The sequence below is a fragment of the Aythya marila genome, assembly GCF_965140915.1.
Source record: "Aythya marila genome assembly, chromosome: 1".
In the NCBI taxonomy this organism is placed as follows: domain Eukaryota; kingdom Metazoa; phylum Chordata; class Aves; order Anseriformes; family Anatidae; genus Aythya; species Aythya marila.
Window position 1 is genome coordinate 61,172,641 of NC_139042.1, and position 16,666 is coordinate 61,189,306.

Genomic DNA, 16,666 nt, shown 5'->3' on the forward strand with positions numbered 1-16,666 from the left:
CTCAACGGAGCAACATTCTGAAGCCTCCTTCCATGTCCATCAGAAAGACACCACTCAAAGCTGTCTTTTCCTGAGGCTTTGTAAGAATACAGCCAAAAAAGGGATCTCTTTTTCTGCCAACCAACAGCACCCTGAGAGCCCATGCCTTTCCGTCAGCAGTGTCACCGTGGACAGACTCTGTCAGAGTATCAGATGTTCCGTTTCTGTGTTAAATATACAAAGGTCCTTTGTCAAACTGATCTCTGCGGAGCTTTAACTACAAAGAACATGCAAATATTGTCACTGAATGTAACTCCCTTGCTCTCCACTCTCAGCAAGCCCAAGGAAGAAGCCTGGAGGATCCGTAAGGCACGGAAAAAGAGACCACCACCAACTCTGCTACCCTTCTCCAAACTCTCTTGTGGGTATGTATCTGCCCTTAGCTCTCCTTGCTAGCCTCTGGAAGAAAAAAAAAAAAAAAAAGAAGAAAAAGAAAAGAAAAAAAGAGAACCTTCTTTTCCTCTCCTACGAGAACAGAAGAGCTGATAATATCAGTGGTGGCCACGTAGCAATGTTTAGGATCTCCAGGCAGGTACTCAGGAGCTATTGGCTCTGCACATCATGGATTGTGCATTCCTGGGCAAGCTACGTACACAAGCAAGTACTTCAAGCAAGACACTGCTGGGACGACAGCCTTTACCCCGGTTTCCTGCAGTCACCTGGGCTGGGTTTCTCCAAGACACATGAAGAGAGCAGCACAGGCGTTTTAGAGGGAATGTTATTCATATTTGTAGAGGGAACATGTCTGAGATAATGGGACAAATCTGAAGCCCTTGCAGGTAAAGCTTTCTTAAATAGAGAGACATTAAAAAACTGCTCAGCACAAGCAAGCCCTATCCAGTTGATCTGCATAGTTCATTTCTGCTTTCTGTTACACAGTGCACCAGAGAATTGCACTTCGTTTCCATTTCCTACCCATTCTTCCAGCGGGAATTGCTGGGCTCACGAGGCCAGGCAGCTGTGCACTTCTGCTGCCACTGGGAGGGCAAAGAGCCATCAGTCACCCCGCACACCGCAGACACCCCGGCAGCGTTCCCCGCAGCTAATTTTCCCAATCACTCGTCTCCCCTCCCCTCCCCCGTCCCAAATTAAGATGCTGGCTGTGTTCCTCGGTGAGCAGTAGTTAATGTCAAATTTCACAAGCGTAATACACTTCGGAGTTAGGTATCTGAAAAAAAGGTATGCCCTTTTAGGTGGATTTTTTTTTTTTTTTTTTTTTAAATACAGCGCTTTGGAGAAATTACCTCTAATTCTGCTACTTTGAAGATGGTATCTCACAGGATTTTCACTTTGAGGTCTTGAACTCCTGGCAGGAGGCAGGATGGAAATCCTCTGTTCAAAAGCTTTGAGGCCTTCTGACTGACAGCCGAGCACAAGCCCCTGCTTATTAGCTGTATGTCACCATCTGCCACTATTCTGTAGCCCCGCAACCTTCCAGCCAGTTTTGAGCTGTGTAGGAAAGTAAGATCTCCTCAAACTAGGCCAATTATAATACCCTGCTACAAAAAGTGGTCTTTTGTTTGTGTCCCTTTTTTTTTTTTTATGTAAGTAAGTCTCAAATATGTGCAGACTACCTCACAGGCAGCAACAAAGGCAGACCTTTGTACTCCGCACAGAGATGCTGGAAAACAAATCCATGCAATAGCTTCAAAGCAGCAGAATTACAGGAAATTCACTTGAATGAGGGGGGAAAGGTATAATGCTTGGCAAGTTCTTGCACAGAGGCTCAGTTCCTCAAAAAAATACCTCAAAATAAAAGCGTGATGAACGACAGGCAGTGTGGAAAGGAATGAAAAAGTCCTTTGAACAATCGTCACTGCTGAGAGCTTTTAAAATAAAAGAAGGAATCCCGCACTACCGTCACGACACAGTGGCGTGCTGCCAAACCCACAAAGGACAAAGTCTTCGAGATGCTTTTCTCAACTTTCTCCTCGAGCAATAAAAATAAACTGTTATCTTCCTCACTCTCAGCACCAAAACAAAATCCCTGACCAAATAAATGTCTGTGGCCCACTGGATCGAGCATTTCTTCAGCGACCATGTGGGCGACCTCCCGATGTGTTGCACCGAGCAGCAACCACCAGTGGCAGCCTTCCAAGACCTCTGTTAGATGGACACGATGGGATGTTCAGCGGTGATGTAGGGAAGGCAGATAGCTCTTCCCTGGAGAGATGAAGAATGATGTGTTCGCATGAGGATGAAGCATTTTTCTGCCCACTGCTCTGTGAGGCTAGCGATGAAGACTGTAAATGAGAAGGCCTAGAAAGCAAGGTTCATCTAATTCTGGAAGAGCTGAGGAGACCAAGACAACCAAATGTTGAACAGCAGGGACACTGGGAAGAGTGAAATCACCACTACTTGTCAATGCTGAAAGACAGCAATCGGGGCTACTTAAGGTCAAGTAGTCTAACATCAGTCCCAATCAAAGTAATGGGGAGGTTCACCTATAGTCCTACTGACAGGCCTTTACAGTAGGAACAAGCAGCTAACACCAGCCAAACCGGCTGCTGGGGCAGGGAGTCTGCTTTTGTTTCTTAATAGGTCCTGGCAATCAAATATGAAGGCTTTATTTCAAAGGGTGAAAAATTGAAGAACTAACTCACTATAACTAATAGGTAGAATTTTAATGAAAACCAATTTATGCCAAGCGACTTCCTGAAAAAAAACCCACAACCAACAAAGCAACAACTCCCTACTACCTATCCATGGAGCATCCAGAGACTGTAGTACGAAAAGGCCAGCTGAAATAAAATTGTTATCACTTGATGAAATCGCTGAATGAAATATGGTAAGAAAGGTCTGCTGAACTCAGAACAACCACAGCCCTATTTCAACAGTTTCAACATAGTCTCAGCGATTAAACAGCACATAAATATTGCCAGAGCTGTGTGCAGCAAACCCAACATGTTGGTCATACAGTCACCCAGATTTCTTGCTTTGCCTAAGTCCATTAAAACAATTTGTACTGAAATATGAGTGCCACAGAAACAAAAAATAAAAATAAAAATGAAGGCTGTCATGCTGACAGAATACTGGAAAGTAGAAATTTCTAGAGTTTTACGTATTAAAAAAATCAAAATTCAGCCCCAAACTTTAGGGGTAACAATGGGCAAGTTATTAAGTAGCTTCTATATATACGTAACGTACTTCAGGACATAGAGTAAGTTATCATCACTCCCTTTTCAACATACCTTGAAGATAAGATAAAAACTAGCATTTGGGCAAGCATTCAGATCATGGCTTCTTGCTTACCTACACCACTGCCAGCAAGCCAAAAGTGCCAACAGCCCAAACTGTGCTGGCAAGTCAAGCCCCAGAAGCATGACAAATTTATGGCTATTATACATTTAATTAATAAAACAGCCTGTGATGTAACTGAAAATAGCTGTCTTGTGAGTTAAAAAATAAATAAATGAATGTAGTAGCTTTGCTGAGATCAAAGGCTGTGAATTAAATGGAAAGCATGAATTTTGATACAGCTCTGTACAGGCAGCCCTATTTATACTAGCTACTACATGGGTCGCAGCTAGAAAACTGAAGGCTCACGTACAGTGTAAAAAGTAACCTATGTCTGCAATATTCTTGATTCACAATATTCACGGTAGTGGAAAAAAACACAGGCAGCTAATTTTTGATGTTTTTATTTAGAGTACAGACTGTGAAATATGGGAATGCTAGTTAAGGCTCAACACTTATTGCTGCTGATGATAACGAAGGCTAAAGAGTCCGTGAAGCACCACATTTACTGAATCTGCAGACCAAAAGACAGCCTGGAGATTAAAATTTTATTCATGATTTTCAGACATCCTGAACAAGTCCTCTGCACTTGTTTTCCTCTTACAAAGCAAGAGAATTGTACTTATCCTAAAGGAATTAAGGATGTGCAAATGAAAGGTACAACCATTCTGACTCCTCTATGACTCATCAGCTACCTCACAGAACAAATAATCTCATTTAATTGGAATGTTTTATGTTTCTACTTTCTATGCTGTATCGGGTGGCAAGGTTTTGATAGCGGGGGCCTGAAGGGGTGGCCTCTGTGAGAATCCAGAAGCTGCCCCCGTCAGATAAGGGCCAGTTTCAGCTGGCTCCAATGGGACCTGCCGCTGGCCAGAGCCAAACAAATGTTTGTACCTCTGTGAAAGCAGATTTAAGAAAGGGGAAAAAAAAACTTACTACACAACAGCAGCTGGGAGAGAGGAGTGAGAAGCAGCCCTGCAGCCCCCAGCTGAGTGCAGTGGGAGGGCAGGAGGTGCTCCAGGCACTGGAGCAGTTCTCCCATGGCCTGTGGAGAGGCCTCTGGTGGAGCAGGCTGTCCCCCTGCAGCCCATGGGTCCCACATGGAGCAGATCTCCACACTGCAGCCCCCCTATGGGTGGAGGAGCCCCCGGTGGATGTGGCCTGGAGGAGGCTGCGGCCCATGGAGAGCCCCCGCAGGAGCAGGCCCCGGGCCGGAGCTGCAGCCCGTGGAGAGGAGCCCACACAGGAGCAGGGGTCTGGGGGGAGCTGCTGCCCACCCGTGGGGGACCCGTGCTGGAGCAGTTTGCTCCTGGGGGATGGATGGACCCTGTGGGACAGAGCCGTGTGGGAGCAGTGCTTGAAGAGCTGCTGCCTGTGGGAGGGACCCCACGTGGAGCAGGGGCAGAGCGTGACCATGAAGGAGTGGCAGAGACGAAGCGAAGCGTTAGGGACCAGCCACAGCCCCCATTCCCTGTTTCCCTGCACTGCTCAGGGGAAGGAGGTAGAAGAGGGTGGATGGGGGGAGGTGTTTGTAGTTTGTTGTTGTTTCTCAGTGTTTTAGCTAGTTAGCAATAGGTAATACATTTCTCTAACATCCCTATGTTGAGTCTGTTTTGCCCATGATGGTAATTGTTGAGCGATCTCCCTGTCCTTACCTCACCCCTTGAGCCTTTCCATCACATTTTCTCCCCCTTTCCCTTTGAGGAGGGGGAGTGAGAGTGGCTGTGGTGGAGCTCAGCTGCCTGCCTGAGTAAAGCCACCACATATGCAACATAATGTAGCCAGCTATCAAGAACCACTTTGTTCCACCAAATGCAAGATTCAGGTTTAGACCATTACCAGATCTTTAGTAAAACCTTTTACCAACAAAACCATAATAAGAAGAAATGTATCTTTTTCCTTTTGCAAGTTAGTTCACAAAGCTATGTAGCTGGAGACTGGAGACTCCCAGAAACACGTTCCAGACTGCATAAAGACAGGGCAACCAATATTAATGACCTGGGCTGGAGAAACCTCACTCGACTGATGTGGAAAATGTAAGTTGGCTTTTATATAAAGGGTGCTTATACTTTTGTATTCCCTAATCACACTTTTAAAACTTAGCTAGGTCCTTGAGTGCAAAACACCAGGCAAATTAGGTCAAAAGAAAATCTGAATTTTATATTCCTCTCCTTGGATAGGTGCAGGAGCCAGGGGATGGACGTGGTAACAGATGAGTATTGCCAGGGAGGCAACAGGCTGGGCCACACATGCAGTGACAAACAGGGTGGGATAGCGGACAGGAACCAAGACCTCCCTGTTTTGTTCAGTCTGCAGAAGCAGGAGTGGAGCTCAAGGTACTGAGCTCAAGGTACTAAAATCTAGGCAGAATCTGCAGGGCAGCTGGACACTGTAAGAGCTTTTAGCTAAGGGAACCGGGGACTGACGCACAGAGTAGCCTTATTTCCAGCTGTATGGCAGATTAACAGCAGAAATTTTAAGTACTGCTTGGGGATTTAGTGCAAGAGATGGCTTTTTACCCCATACTCAGTACTCGATACTCCCTCTCACATGCTTCTTTGCTTCTCTTGACCATAGCTGCAGCTGGGCAACAGGAGGGAAACACTGACTACTGGCTCCAGGTAAAAGTAGTCAGAGGCAGCAAGTGGTTGGTTACCCATGAGGTCTGCCTTTTGGAAGGGAGGAGAGGACGAACACAGGTGCTGGGGAAAGTACAGGAAAAAACTTATTGTAACGTTAAAAAATAAATAAAAAAAGAGAAAACAACCAATAAAACAAATGATCTAATTCAAGGACCTAACCAAATTTTAAACATGCTAGGAACTATGACTGGTATAACCACACTTTATTATTGACCAGTTCTCCAATGAATAATAAAAAGAAAACCTTAGAGAGCTGTGCCGTAGTGAATAAAAGCTGACTTACCTTCTACCCACAGGCTGAGTACTCATTCCTACCCTGGTCAGTGATGGCACTGATATCACCTACCAAGAGCATGGTGAAGCTCATCTTTGTAGAGCAGGGAATCAACAAGTGTAGACCAAGCTATATAGTGAAATTGCAAAAGGAAAGAGAAAAAGAGTATATAAAACTTAATTTAAAATCTTGCTGATTACGTTTACAGGGCAGTTGGCAGCTCGTTACTGAAAGTGAGACATTTTAGAAAAGCCTCGTTTGTAGTGGAGGGCTGTTACTGATTTCACAGAGGCTATGTATGTGATTCGGTTCTGATTTTAAGGCCACAAAGAACCACTTGGATGTGGCCTGTAAAAAATGTGATCTGTAAAAAACAACCTCAGAAGTGTCCTTTTTTTTTTTTTTTTTTAAAGTTTGGGAATTTATCAAGGTTCTAGCTATGCTATTCTAAGGATAATTTCTTTGACTCTTAATAAAATATGCCTTACTTGTCATCTGAATTGTTGATACCTCAGCTTCCAATCAGAGTTTATTGTGCCGGTTTGCTCAGATTAGAGTTGTTTGCTAACAGTAATCCTTCACCAACACCTTTACTTCCAGCCCACTGTCAAATCACTTGATAACCTTTCTGGTCTTAAACTAACAGAAGTAAACCTTCTACTCACTCAATTTCCTACAGACACATGTACAAAAGTATTGTGACAACAGCCACTACAATCACTCGAAGCCAAGAAGTATTCACCAAGACACGGATTTCCCAGCTGCAAACCCTGCATCCTCAGAAAGTTTTCTTTCCACAACAGCCAAGCACTGCACACCAAAGATACATAGCTGGGTTTGCAAGTTTTGTTTTTTCTGGAGAGCATTCAGACTTAATTTTTCAGGAAGTATGCATGCATTATATGCCCGAAGGAGACAGTTTAGAAGTGACATCTGGAAACTGGAGTATCAGCGTGCTAAGCATATAAGATCAAACAAGAAATGCCTGAAAATAGGTAAGGCTTAAGCACAATAGACAGGTGACAATATGAAAAATAAGAGGCAAGAGGAGTACACAGATCTTTTCATAATGTTTCATTGTGCTCAGAGGACATTGGCCTGATCCAAAGATCTGGATTTCGCTCACACTGGAATCATCATTTGTGTTGTCTCAGCTGAAAAAAAATGACATCAGATCAAAAGAACAGACAGATGAAAAAAGCAGAAGTTAAGAGCGGAAAACCTGGTAGAGAATTCAAGGTCAGTGGCACGACAACATGTTCTGCGTTACAGCCCAGAGCAGACAGTAGGATCTCCTTTCTCCATGTAATTTTGCATTCAAGCCTTTCAAAAATTGACCAACAGTAACTCCCAGACCCAAGGAACATTCTTCTTAAAAGGAAGCTGATGTCTTTAATTTCTGCAAAATTCTCAGGAACTTTCTTACAAGCAACACAAACGCTAAAAACAGTGTTTGTAGTCGACACTGTAACATGCATTAAACCTGACAACTGCTTTCTTATTGCTCAGTAATGCTACCTGTAATGTCTGTAATCCAGGAGAGAGAAAGCATCAATCACAGAGCCAATGTAAGAACACAAAAACAGCCGATAGCTATATCAAACAATTGCTATAAAGCCACAAAATTGTTTTTTATTTCAAATAAAAAGCCACTTAACTAAGAGAGAAAAAAAATCAGTACACAAGACAAAGAGGAGGAGGGAAGGGGGAACAATGCAAAGCCCCCAAAGCACACCAGGCATACACCAAATTTGTGCCACGCCTGACCGTTCAAAATTGGAATTGCAAAGACTTTCAGATGCTTCCCCTTTTTGAATCCTGCGTGACAAGAGACAATGGATACTGTCGCCTTTCTCCTGCAAGCAGTGGGGGTACACTTATCTCAAGAATAGCAACTCAAAAGAACAGAGAGATACTAGCAAATGTGCTCGGTCTAAGGTGTCACCAATTTTCCTGACATTCATTACAAAGGCAACAAACCTGCATAAAAATAACCCAGTTGACACAAAAACACAGCAAGAAGAGATGCCACAGTGCTCTAAAGCTCTCTAGCTGACGTAAACTGGAGCTAGGCTATTTTCTCCTCTGGCAGAGTTCATTCTCCCTTCAGCACGGACTGATGTCCAAGGTTACAAACCAAGCCTGCCATTGGTGCACACACGACAGCAGACTTTATGCAGAGCTACTTGGGAACTGCATGACCTATCGAAGCCCTTCACCACATAGGCATAACTACATCATTTCCAGTCCCAGCGTGCTTCACAGTCTGCTACAGTGTCTGTACTAATGGGGGGTACCTGGAAGTGGCTCTGCTCAAACCAACTGTCATGTTACATGTCTTTTTTTTCTCTTATAAAAGACTCCCATGGCTCCAAGTAATGAAAAATTGACTGCAAATACAAAAAGATTCTGAAAACGCATAAACATTTATCAGAGATTAGCATTTCAAGTAATTAGGGGCAGAGCTGCTGCTTGTTATGTACGTGAAGTAATGCCATGTAGTCAAAATGGGATGAAGGCACTCATGAATTAATTTTATACTTATCACAGCAAACGATCTTAGCATCAGATAGGCAGCAAATTTAATTAAGTATACTTTAACCATATTAGTAAGTGACTGTTTTAAAAAGTTGTAATGGCAATCTAGAGCTAAATTAAAAAAAATATTGTCAGGGCTAACATATGAGTCATATATACACACACACTAATCTACAACCCCACGGTGGACAATGAGCAGTCCATGAATCTCAAGAAATCTTCATTTTTCAGACTCGCCAATATATGGTGAAACACCACTATTATTCTTTATTAGTTTAGCAGTGACATCTGCACTTAGACCAGCTCAGCTAAGGATTTTTAAACAGCTTATAAAAAGTGAGATTCTCAGTATGTGTTTAGTGTAAAACATTATTACAGTCATTTAAATGAGAAATACAATCATTAACTTTTTCGGCAACTAAGTTGCACTCTTTTAAAATATCAACTTACATAAAGCATCGAAAGGTTGATATTTTATGCTTTTTAGACAGCCTTCCCTCCCCTTCGATCATCAGGGGAACAGTCAACCAGTTACTATACAATCCAACCACTGGACTATGTCTGAAAGCAAACAAAAAAAATCACATTGCTAAAAGCAAAAGGTTTCACTTACCTTTATCTCCATCTGAAATAAGATCTCGTTCTCCCTTTTGAACAACTGTCAAATTCCCCATGGCTTGGCTGAGTCTTAATACACATCCATGATGATCACTACTGTCTACGGGGTCTCTAAGCTACAACACAAGAATTCCATACACAGTACGTATTTTATTACTAGAACAAAATATTCTAACACGTCACTTCAGCATGTGTAGGGAAAAGAAAAAGCATCACCATCAGCCTTCCCAGGTATTTTTATTCTATACCCATTGCAGTGCCAAAAATACCTTAAAAAAGGTCTTCTGTAAAAAAAAGAGTTCTGTTTAAGAATTGTTGTGGCAATTATCCCCTGGAATAAAAACCCAGACAATGCTCATCTTGCATACCAGGAACAGCACATAATGTTTAGTCCAGTAATAATGTGTTCATTTATATAAAGACTACAAGACTAAACTTGCACATACTTTAATTGAAAAAAGGAAAATAGCTCACCATAGCTTCATATAGTCTACTAAACTCCATATAGTTTGGAGTAAGAATAGCTCGCTGGTAGCCTTGAATAATGGAAGGCTGCTGGGAAATAAGCCACAGTCCATCCTGCAAAAAACAGTAAGAAGTACACTTTCTGAATAGATTCTTAAATGTCAAGCCACTGAATGAATCAAAAATGTACTTACAGCATCAATAATGATAGGAATTCCTTTGAGTTTCGATTTTTCTATAATACCCTGCAAGAAAAAATGTAGATAACTTTAAGAAGCTTGCTAATTTAAAGCTTGTAACATCCAAAATAAATTCTGCATTTTCTTCCTGTCTAGAAGGTAGGTGCTGTACAATAAATCTGGTCATATAAGTTGCTTTTTCAGAGTGAAATAAAACATTCAGTTATGGTCATCAAAGTTAGAGAAGACGTTTTCATATCAACTGGTAATTTTACAGCTGCTTTGGTCTCTCCCAGTCTGAAGCAGTGACAACAGGGTTTCTACAACTGACACCCTGATGTTGACATGCAAACAAACAAACAAAAAACAATCCAACTCACTCATCCTGATCTAGAAGGCTATATGCTAACTGGAGTCGTACATAGCAAACATATCTTTCCGAATTAAAAATAATAATAATCCAAATAAGTAATGTCATAATAAAATTCTACCCATAACTCTAGTACTAATCTTAGCTGTCTGTCTGATGATGCCCTCATTGCAGTACTCAAGTTCATATACAACAAACACCCCGAGACAAGCAGTACATCATACATGTCATTCCACTCATGACCCCAGAGGTTTTATGCCTTCAAAACAAAACAGAAAAGGTCAAGAGAAAAGACTGTTTGCAAAACTGTTTTTCAGCAAGCAATATGTACCAGCAGACTGCCTGCCCTTGTTTTCTCTCCTAACAGAGCAGTGGCAACAACTGATACTCAAGATTTTTAATGAGCAATGAGTGATAATCGAGCTTTTTTGGATGGTGGTCATTACCAACTTCTGTTGTTGAAGCTGGAGAGTTTATCTCTTCCCTGTATAAGATAACAGAGAGTGGTATCCATCCAGAAGTCTGACAGTTTTTGTACATTATTAGGCTTTTCAGATCAGCTATCATATGGCACCGAGCTCCACAGGTTATCAAGAAATTAGGTAAGGAAGAAGGAAGAAGCATTTAATTAACTTCCCAGGTATTGAATGTACCTTTGTTCTTGTATTGTGGTCAAAAACACAGCCCATGTTGCTTCATGTACATTATTAATGATGGAATCTACATATCCTCACTCCTACCTGACTTTTTTTTTCTCTTCAGTTTCAGTAGAAACGTTTCCCTTCTGTTTTTAAATGGATGACCAGAGTCTAGCAGCAGGCTTTAACCCAACATTACTTTTGTTTGCTTTCATGTCCTACGTGTGAGAGTGAAACACTACCCACTGCAACAAGCCTGAGGACATCTCTCAAAACACAGCTGCAGCTAAATTGGAAGCCACTACAGAATATAATCCTTTCCATTACATGCACACACGTGCACAAGTCTCATCTTGGGCAATGCCCACTAGGTGTCCATCCTTCTTGGGTCTCCAGGGGATCACCACAAGTCTTCATTTATATTCAGCTACTTAAAGAATTTTGAAGCAATAGCAAGTTTTACACAACTCATACTATCAAACTACTACTAAATTATTCAAATTTACAAATAAGCATATTTAACAGCTGTGCAAGGAGGAAATCTTAGAACATACCTAAGAATTAGTTGTGGCATATTGAAAACTAGGCAGCCTTCCTTTCAAAGATTTTAAGAAATTTATGAGATGGAGTCATTTCTTTATTCATTAATATTAATCAGCACAGATGTGCACAGCTCAGTTTTCCTTCACAGAAACTGTACCGCTTTGCCCCTACTGTGTTCATTAACAATTACACTTAATTTGACTCATTTGGTTATATAAAATAAGGCTGTGGATATGGCACCCTGTTTTTTTTTCCTGCATAAATGAATGTTATACATCCAGAAGCCCAATTACTTTTGAAATGTCCTAGGCTCTTCTGATTAGATATCACACTGCACCGAACCCTAGAGGTTAGCAAGACACTCTGTAAGAAAGCTTTCAGATCAGCCCCCAGAATTTTTGGCGACACAAATGCCATTCACTGCAACCTTATTTTATAACCAGTTTTAATTAGACGGAATATTTTTGCTCATTGGCAGCTTCCCCAAACCCTTTCAGTACACTTAAATGATTGCTGTCCCATTTCCAATTAATACGACTCCTCAGTTTATTCCACTGTGTCGGTTTCAGTACGCCAATCTTCCACGACAGTTTGCTTTTTTAAAACCAAAAAAGATTTCCCCTAATGAAGCCTGATGCAAGACACAGATCTCAGAAGTCAATACCCATCCAAATGACTCTCCTAACTTCATTATGATCAATCCAGTGAATTAATTTGGCCAAATGTTTTCTGTTTCTGAAACAGTTAAGGTTTGGCTGCTGCTGTTATCGTCTGGCCCCTTTTCATGTTTTCTCACAATTGTCATTTTGCCTAGTGGTTGCAATTTCTCTACATATCTAACAATAGGCTAAATCAATGACTTCTGAAGATCCACTCTCTACCTGAAGATTGTATGCTTAATTAAAAAAAAAGAAAAAGTGGAAGCCACAAAGCACAGAAGTATATGTACGGGTAAATAGCTTCTGGAAGGTGAGGTCACTGGTACCTTCTGGAGAAATAAGGCATTTCTTCCTAATGATGTTTTGTGCTCTCACTTCTCTAACATGCCCTCCACGGTCTGTGAGAGACATCTGACCTCTACTCTGAAGAAAAATTTCATCTTGTTAAGTAAAATCTACTGGCCAAGCAACTTTTGTTGTGTACTGAGTCTCTGAGGTACCAATTTCTAATCTAACTTACTGAAGCGATCTTTGCTTTCTCTTTCTCTCCAAATAATCAGGGGATACAAAGTCCTTTGCCTTGTTTAGAAAGCTCATTTTTTATTCCACAAACACAAATCCAAAAGTAATTGTTCTCCTTTCCTCCTGTTCCTTAAACCCAGACAGAAGCTGCTTGGAGACAGACGAGGAACCTCAAAGACAAAGCCTTAGGGAGAGAGGGAGTAACGTGGTAACCATAAAAATGGAGATAAGAAAGCCCCCATAAGACAACCACCTTTTGAAGGACACCACAATCATTGGGGAACCTCTGCTTCATATCGACTGGGGACAGGACTCACCTCCTGCCATTTAGGGGTGAAATGTCTCACCGTGAGAATGCCATTGGCTTAGGCACTGCATTTAGGGTGGGATGCATCACCAGCAGACATACGTGTCCCTCCTCAGTTATCACAGAGAGGAGAGAAAACTTACTGCTCTGTTTCTAGACATCAAGAATTAGGTGAGACGAACCCCTCTTTTAAACACTCTATTACTGCAAATACTGCATACAGTAATTATTTGAGTAAGAGGGGTACAGAGCAATAATGGCTACATCCTCTTCTATTTTATTTATGGAAGCACAATGAATTTTCAGCCAAATCTGTCTCTTCATATCTGGCACGGACTCTCCTGTGTTAATACTTGTGGCATACAGAAAAATCTTCTCTGCTAATTGTATAATTAATACAGCTCAGACTAGCTACTTTCACACCAAAATCTATTTAATGGTTTCTAATGGGACTCTTTGTATGAGCAGGAGCCATCTGTTCACTTTTATCCTGTGTAACAATTACTTATATGCAGAAGGATATGGAAGAGAACATTGCTGATTAAAACTACTAAGAAATGCTACTAAGAATGCACCTGGTATCAAGTTAAGGCAGGTTTCCAAACGCCAGTCACATAAGTAAACAGCACCACGTACAGGTATCAAGGACAAAACCACAACACTGCCCCTTCCCCTCAAATGGCATTTTGAGCATTAAGACTTCGGAGATTCGAGCTCCAAGATGTTCCAGTGGACTACACTTCCTTACACAGAAGCTATTATTCTGCAACAGCAGTGGTTCAGCTTTTTTTTTTTTTTTACCTACTCCCACTGCACTGTTGAAATATGTAGTTCCCTGAAAAATCTTCGTTCTGTGACTGGGCATCTGGGACTTGGATGCAAGCAACCTACGCAGTAAGGACTGAGAAAGAAGTTGTGCCATAGTAGGAGTCACTGCTCTGTCTGGGTAAAGGTAACTCTTTACTGTGATCAGGAAAATTTGCAGAGTAAGGGCAAAGAATTTCTGTGTTTTACTACTTTTATTATTATGGATTTTTTATTATTATGGATTATTATGGATTATTAGTTATTATTATTTCCTGAAGAAACACGAACTTAAGAGGGGAGTGGAGGGAACATTTTTTGGAGGGGGAATAAATTGCTATGGATCTCCCAGGTAAAATAAAAAACCCACCAACCAAGGAAGTCACAGAGCACAAGGCTCAAGTCCTGCTGCACGTGGAGCAGACAGCAGGCAGCACAGTCCAAGTGAGCCTCCACAGCCTCGTGCAGAACTCTGCAGTTTGGACACCTCCCTGCAAGCCCACAAACCAGCAGCAACATACATATCCTGTTTACTCTGCCTGCGTTCAACAGTATACAACCTGGCCCTCCACGGCTCCTCGGAGAAGACAATTATGCATTGTTTTGCCTACACCTGACTTAAATATGTTTTTCAGCTTTTTTAATTAGACGTGGATTGGCAGCAGAATGCCTGCAATGATTTTGGATGTATTATTAGCCGTATCGCTCCTTGTGGCTTTCCTGATGAACTGGTTTAGCCACACAATAACCTTGGCATTCGGTATCTGCAAAGGGAAGAATCAGGAAATTGGAGCCAATGGTTTTAACAGAAGATTGAATTTTAATGAAATAAGCAGCAAACCACAAGAGCAGCATATGACTCAACAGCTATCCCACAGCGGTAATTAATTTTCGCTAAGGATACATCACAGCCATCTTTCTACCTTGCACAGGAGAGAGATTGTGGGCAAGGCTTCCTTTACCGACACCAGCAATGAACGCTGCGTTTCCTAGGTCCCTGCTAAAGAGTCACGTCTTGGCTCACTCTTGGCAAAATTCCTTACCCACGTGTTCAGAAAGCAGCTCAAGCCTCAGCATGCTGGATAGCACTGACCACAACGACATCCAAACACTTCAGTAAGCAGCATAATCTTGCTCTCAGCTCACCAAAACGTATTCTAGTGCAATCTGCAAATGCCAAGCACGTTGTGAATTTTTCTGCTAGATGCTCCAAACGAAAGACAAAATGCATTAGGAGGGCTGTTAAGCAGGTGAGGTCCTTTAAGCAACAGCTTGCATGCCCACAACTTGTCAATAACCAGATTTCTCAGAGAGATGGCGGGCCCATTCTCTAAAAGCTCAAATACCACTTCTGAAATACTGGTTAACACTGAGGTGACTGGTTCTGCAGTCCAGCAGTACGTGCTGCTGACCTGACACCGGGCTGTCCGACTACGCTGGAGCAGCCAGACTCGAGGCAGCAACAATTCCTAGCTTCTGGGGTGGCAGGGACATGCAAAGGGGCATAATCTTGCCCTGGGTATGTATTGTACAACCACAACTGATCAAAAAGGCATAGCAGCCCCCTTTACAAACAAAACACTACCGTCTTCCAAGGGTCGGAAGGTGCTGCTGAAATGCCTTCTCTGTTTGCTTGTGTTTTCCACATGGACCCAACTCTCATCCACCAAGCCTAAATCCATAGTTTCTTCCGGGAGAAAGAGATACAAAGGAAGAAATAGGCAGAAATTTCCCTCTAAATACTGCAGCTGGAAATGTTTCCGCAGCCCCCACCTCTCACCCAGGTGCCCGGGAGTTAAAAACAAGTCCCGCGCCAGCACACTGCACACCAACTCCTACAGAGAGGCACTAAAAACCCGAGGAAACATTTCTGTGTTCCTGGCTTCAAACCTGGCATAATGCAGAGGTAGCATGGCCTCGGCTGCACAGAGGTCAGGATGCAGCTCTGTGGCAGAGAGGCTTGCAAAATGGGCTTGGCAAGCACAAGTGTGTAATCTTGCACAGCTAGGGGTAGGCACTGATTCCAGGTCCAAGCTGTGCTCAGGGCTACAGCCATGGTTGCTGGGGGGAAGGCAGGGAAAGAAGCTTCCCTAAATAGAGTAGATTTGATACAGAAGCTTTTGAAAATTGTTAAAACTGGAGTTTCTCTGCTTGAGGCTCTTTGCACTGGAGACACCTTTTCAGTAACTTTGAATGATCCTGTTTTTGCCTTTGTTACCTTTGTGTCACCCACAAAGTGATACAAGAATTGCTCCTCCTTTCAAAATTCAGCATCAATCAGAATCTTACTTTGTAGCCAAGATCTATATAAATTACCTTTAGTTAGCTTAATTGCTTCAGTTTTACTTAATAGGTTTCCGTATGTGTAACTATCACTGTCTCATTAATCATTCTAAGCTCTCAAACCTCACATACAAAATGATTAACTACTAACCACAACTCAGACCACCTGAATGAATCATTTAACAAATATCCCTTCATCAACACAAATAGCATCTTTATCTCATCATTTAAGCTAAACTCAATTTAGCTGTGTCTTTTGCCTTTTACCTGTATTATCATATGGCTAGGCCCCCTTTTCCAAAATCAATTTTGAGGTGCGCAGGAAAGTATTTCTTTTAAGCCAGTGAAACCAACGGTGAAACCAACTCAAGAGTTGAGTACCCCAGTACCTCGGGAAATGTTAAAAGCTGTTGTTGCAACTAACAAAGCTGAAAATGCTGTAAGATGTTGGTTAATCAAAACCGTTCTGTTCCACATTTAAAAAAAAAAAAAAAAAAAAAAAGGTAAGAGTGATCCACTTCTGGATTCTCTGTTTGAATTCAAGG

At 42.0% G+C, this 16,666-nt stretch overlaps 1 protein-coding gene across 2 annotated transcripts in view; it reads right to left on the reverse strand.

Moving 5' to 3' along the window:
• The window catches only part of NAXD (NAD(P)HX dehydratase), a 49,483-nt gene that overhangs the window by 4,656 nt on the left and 28,161 nt on the right, over positions 1-16,666 (reverse strand). For both annotated transcript variants that reach the window (XM_082781553.1, XM_082781552.1), the window contains exons 8-10: positions 10,011-10,061; positions 9,826-9,930; positions 9,347-9,467 (exon numbers count right to left, since the gene is read on the reverse strand). In XM_082781553.1, coding sequence (XP_082637679.1) covers positions 9,347-9,467; positions 9,826-9,930; positions 10,011-10,061 — 277 coding nt within the window. The remainder of the gene's footprint in view (positions 1-9,346; positions 9,468-9,825; positions 9,931-10,010; positions 10,062-16,666) is intronic.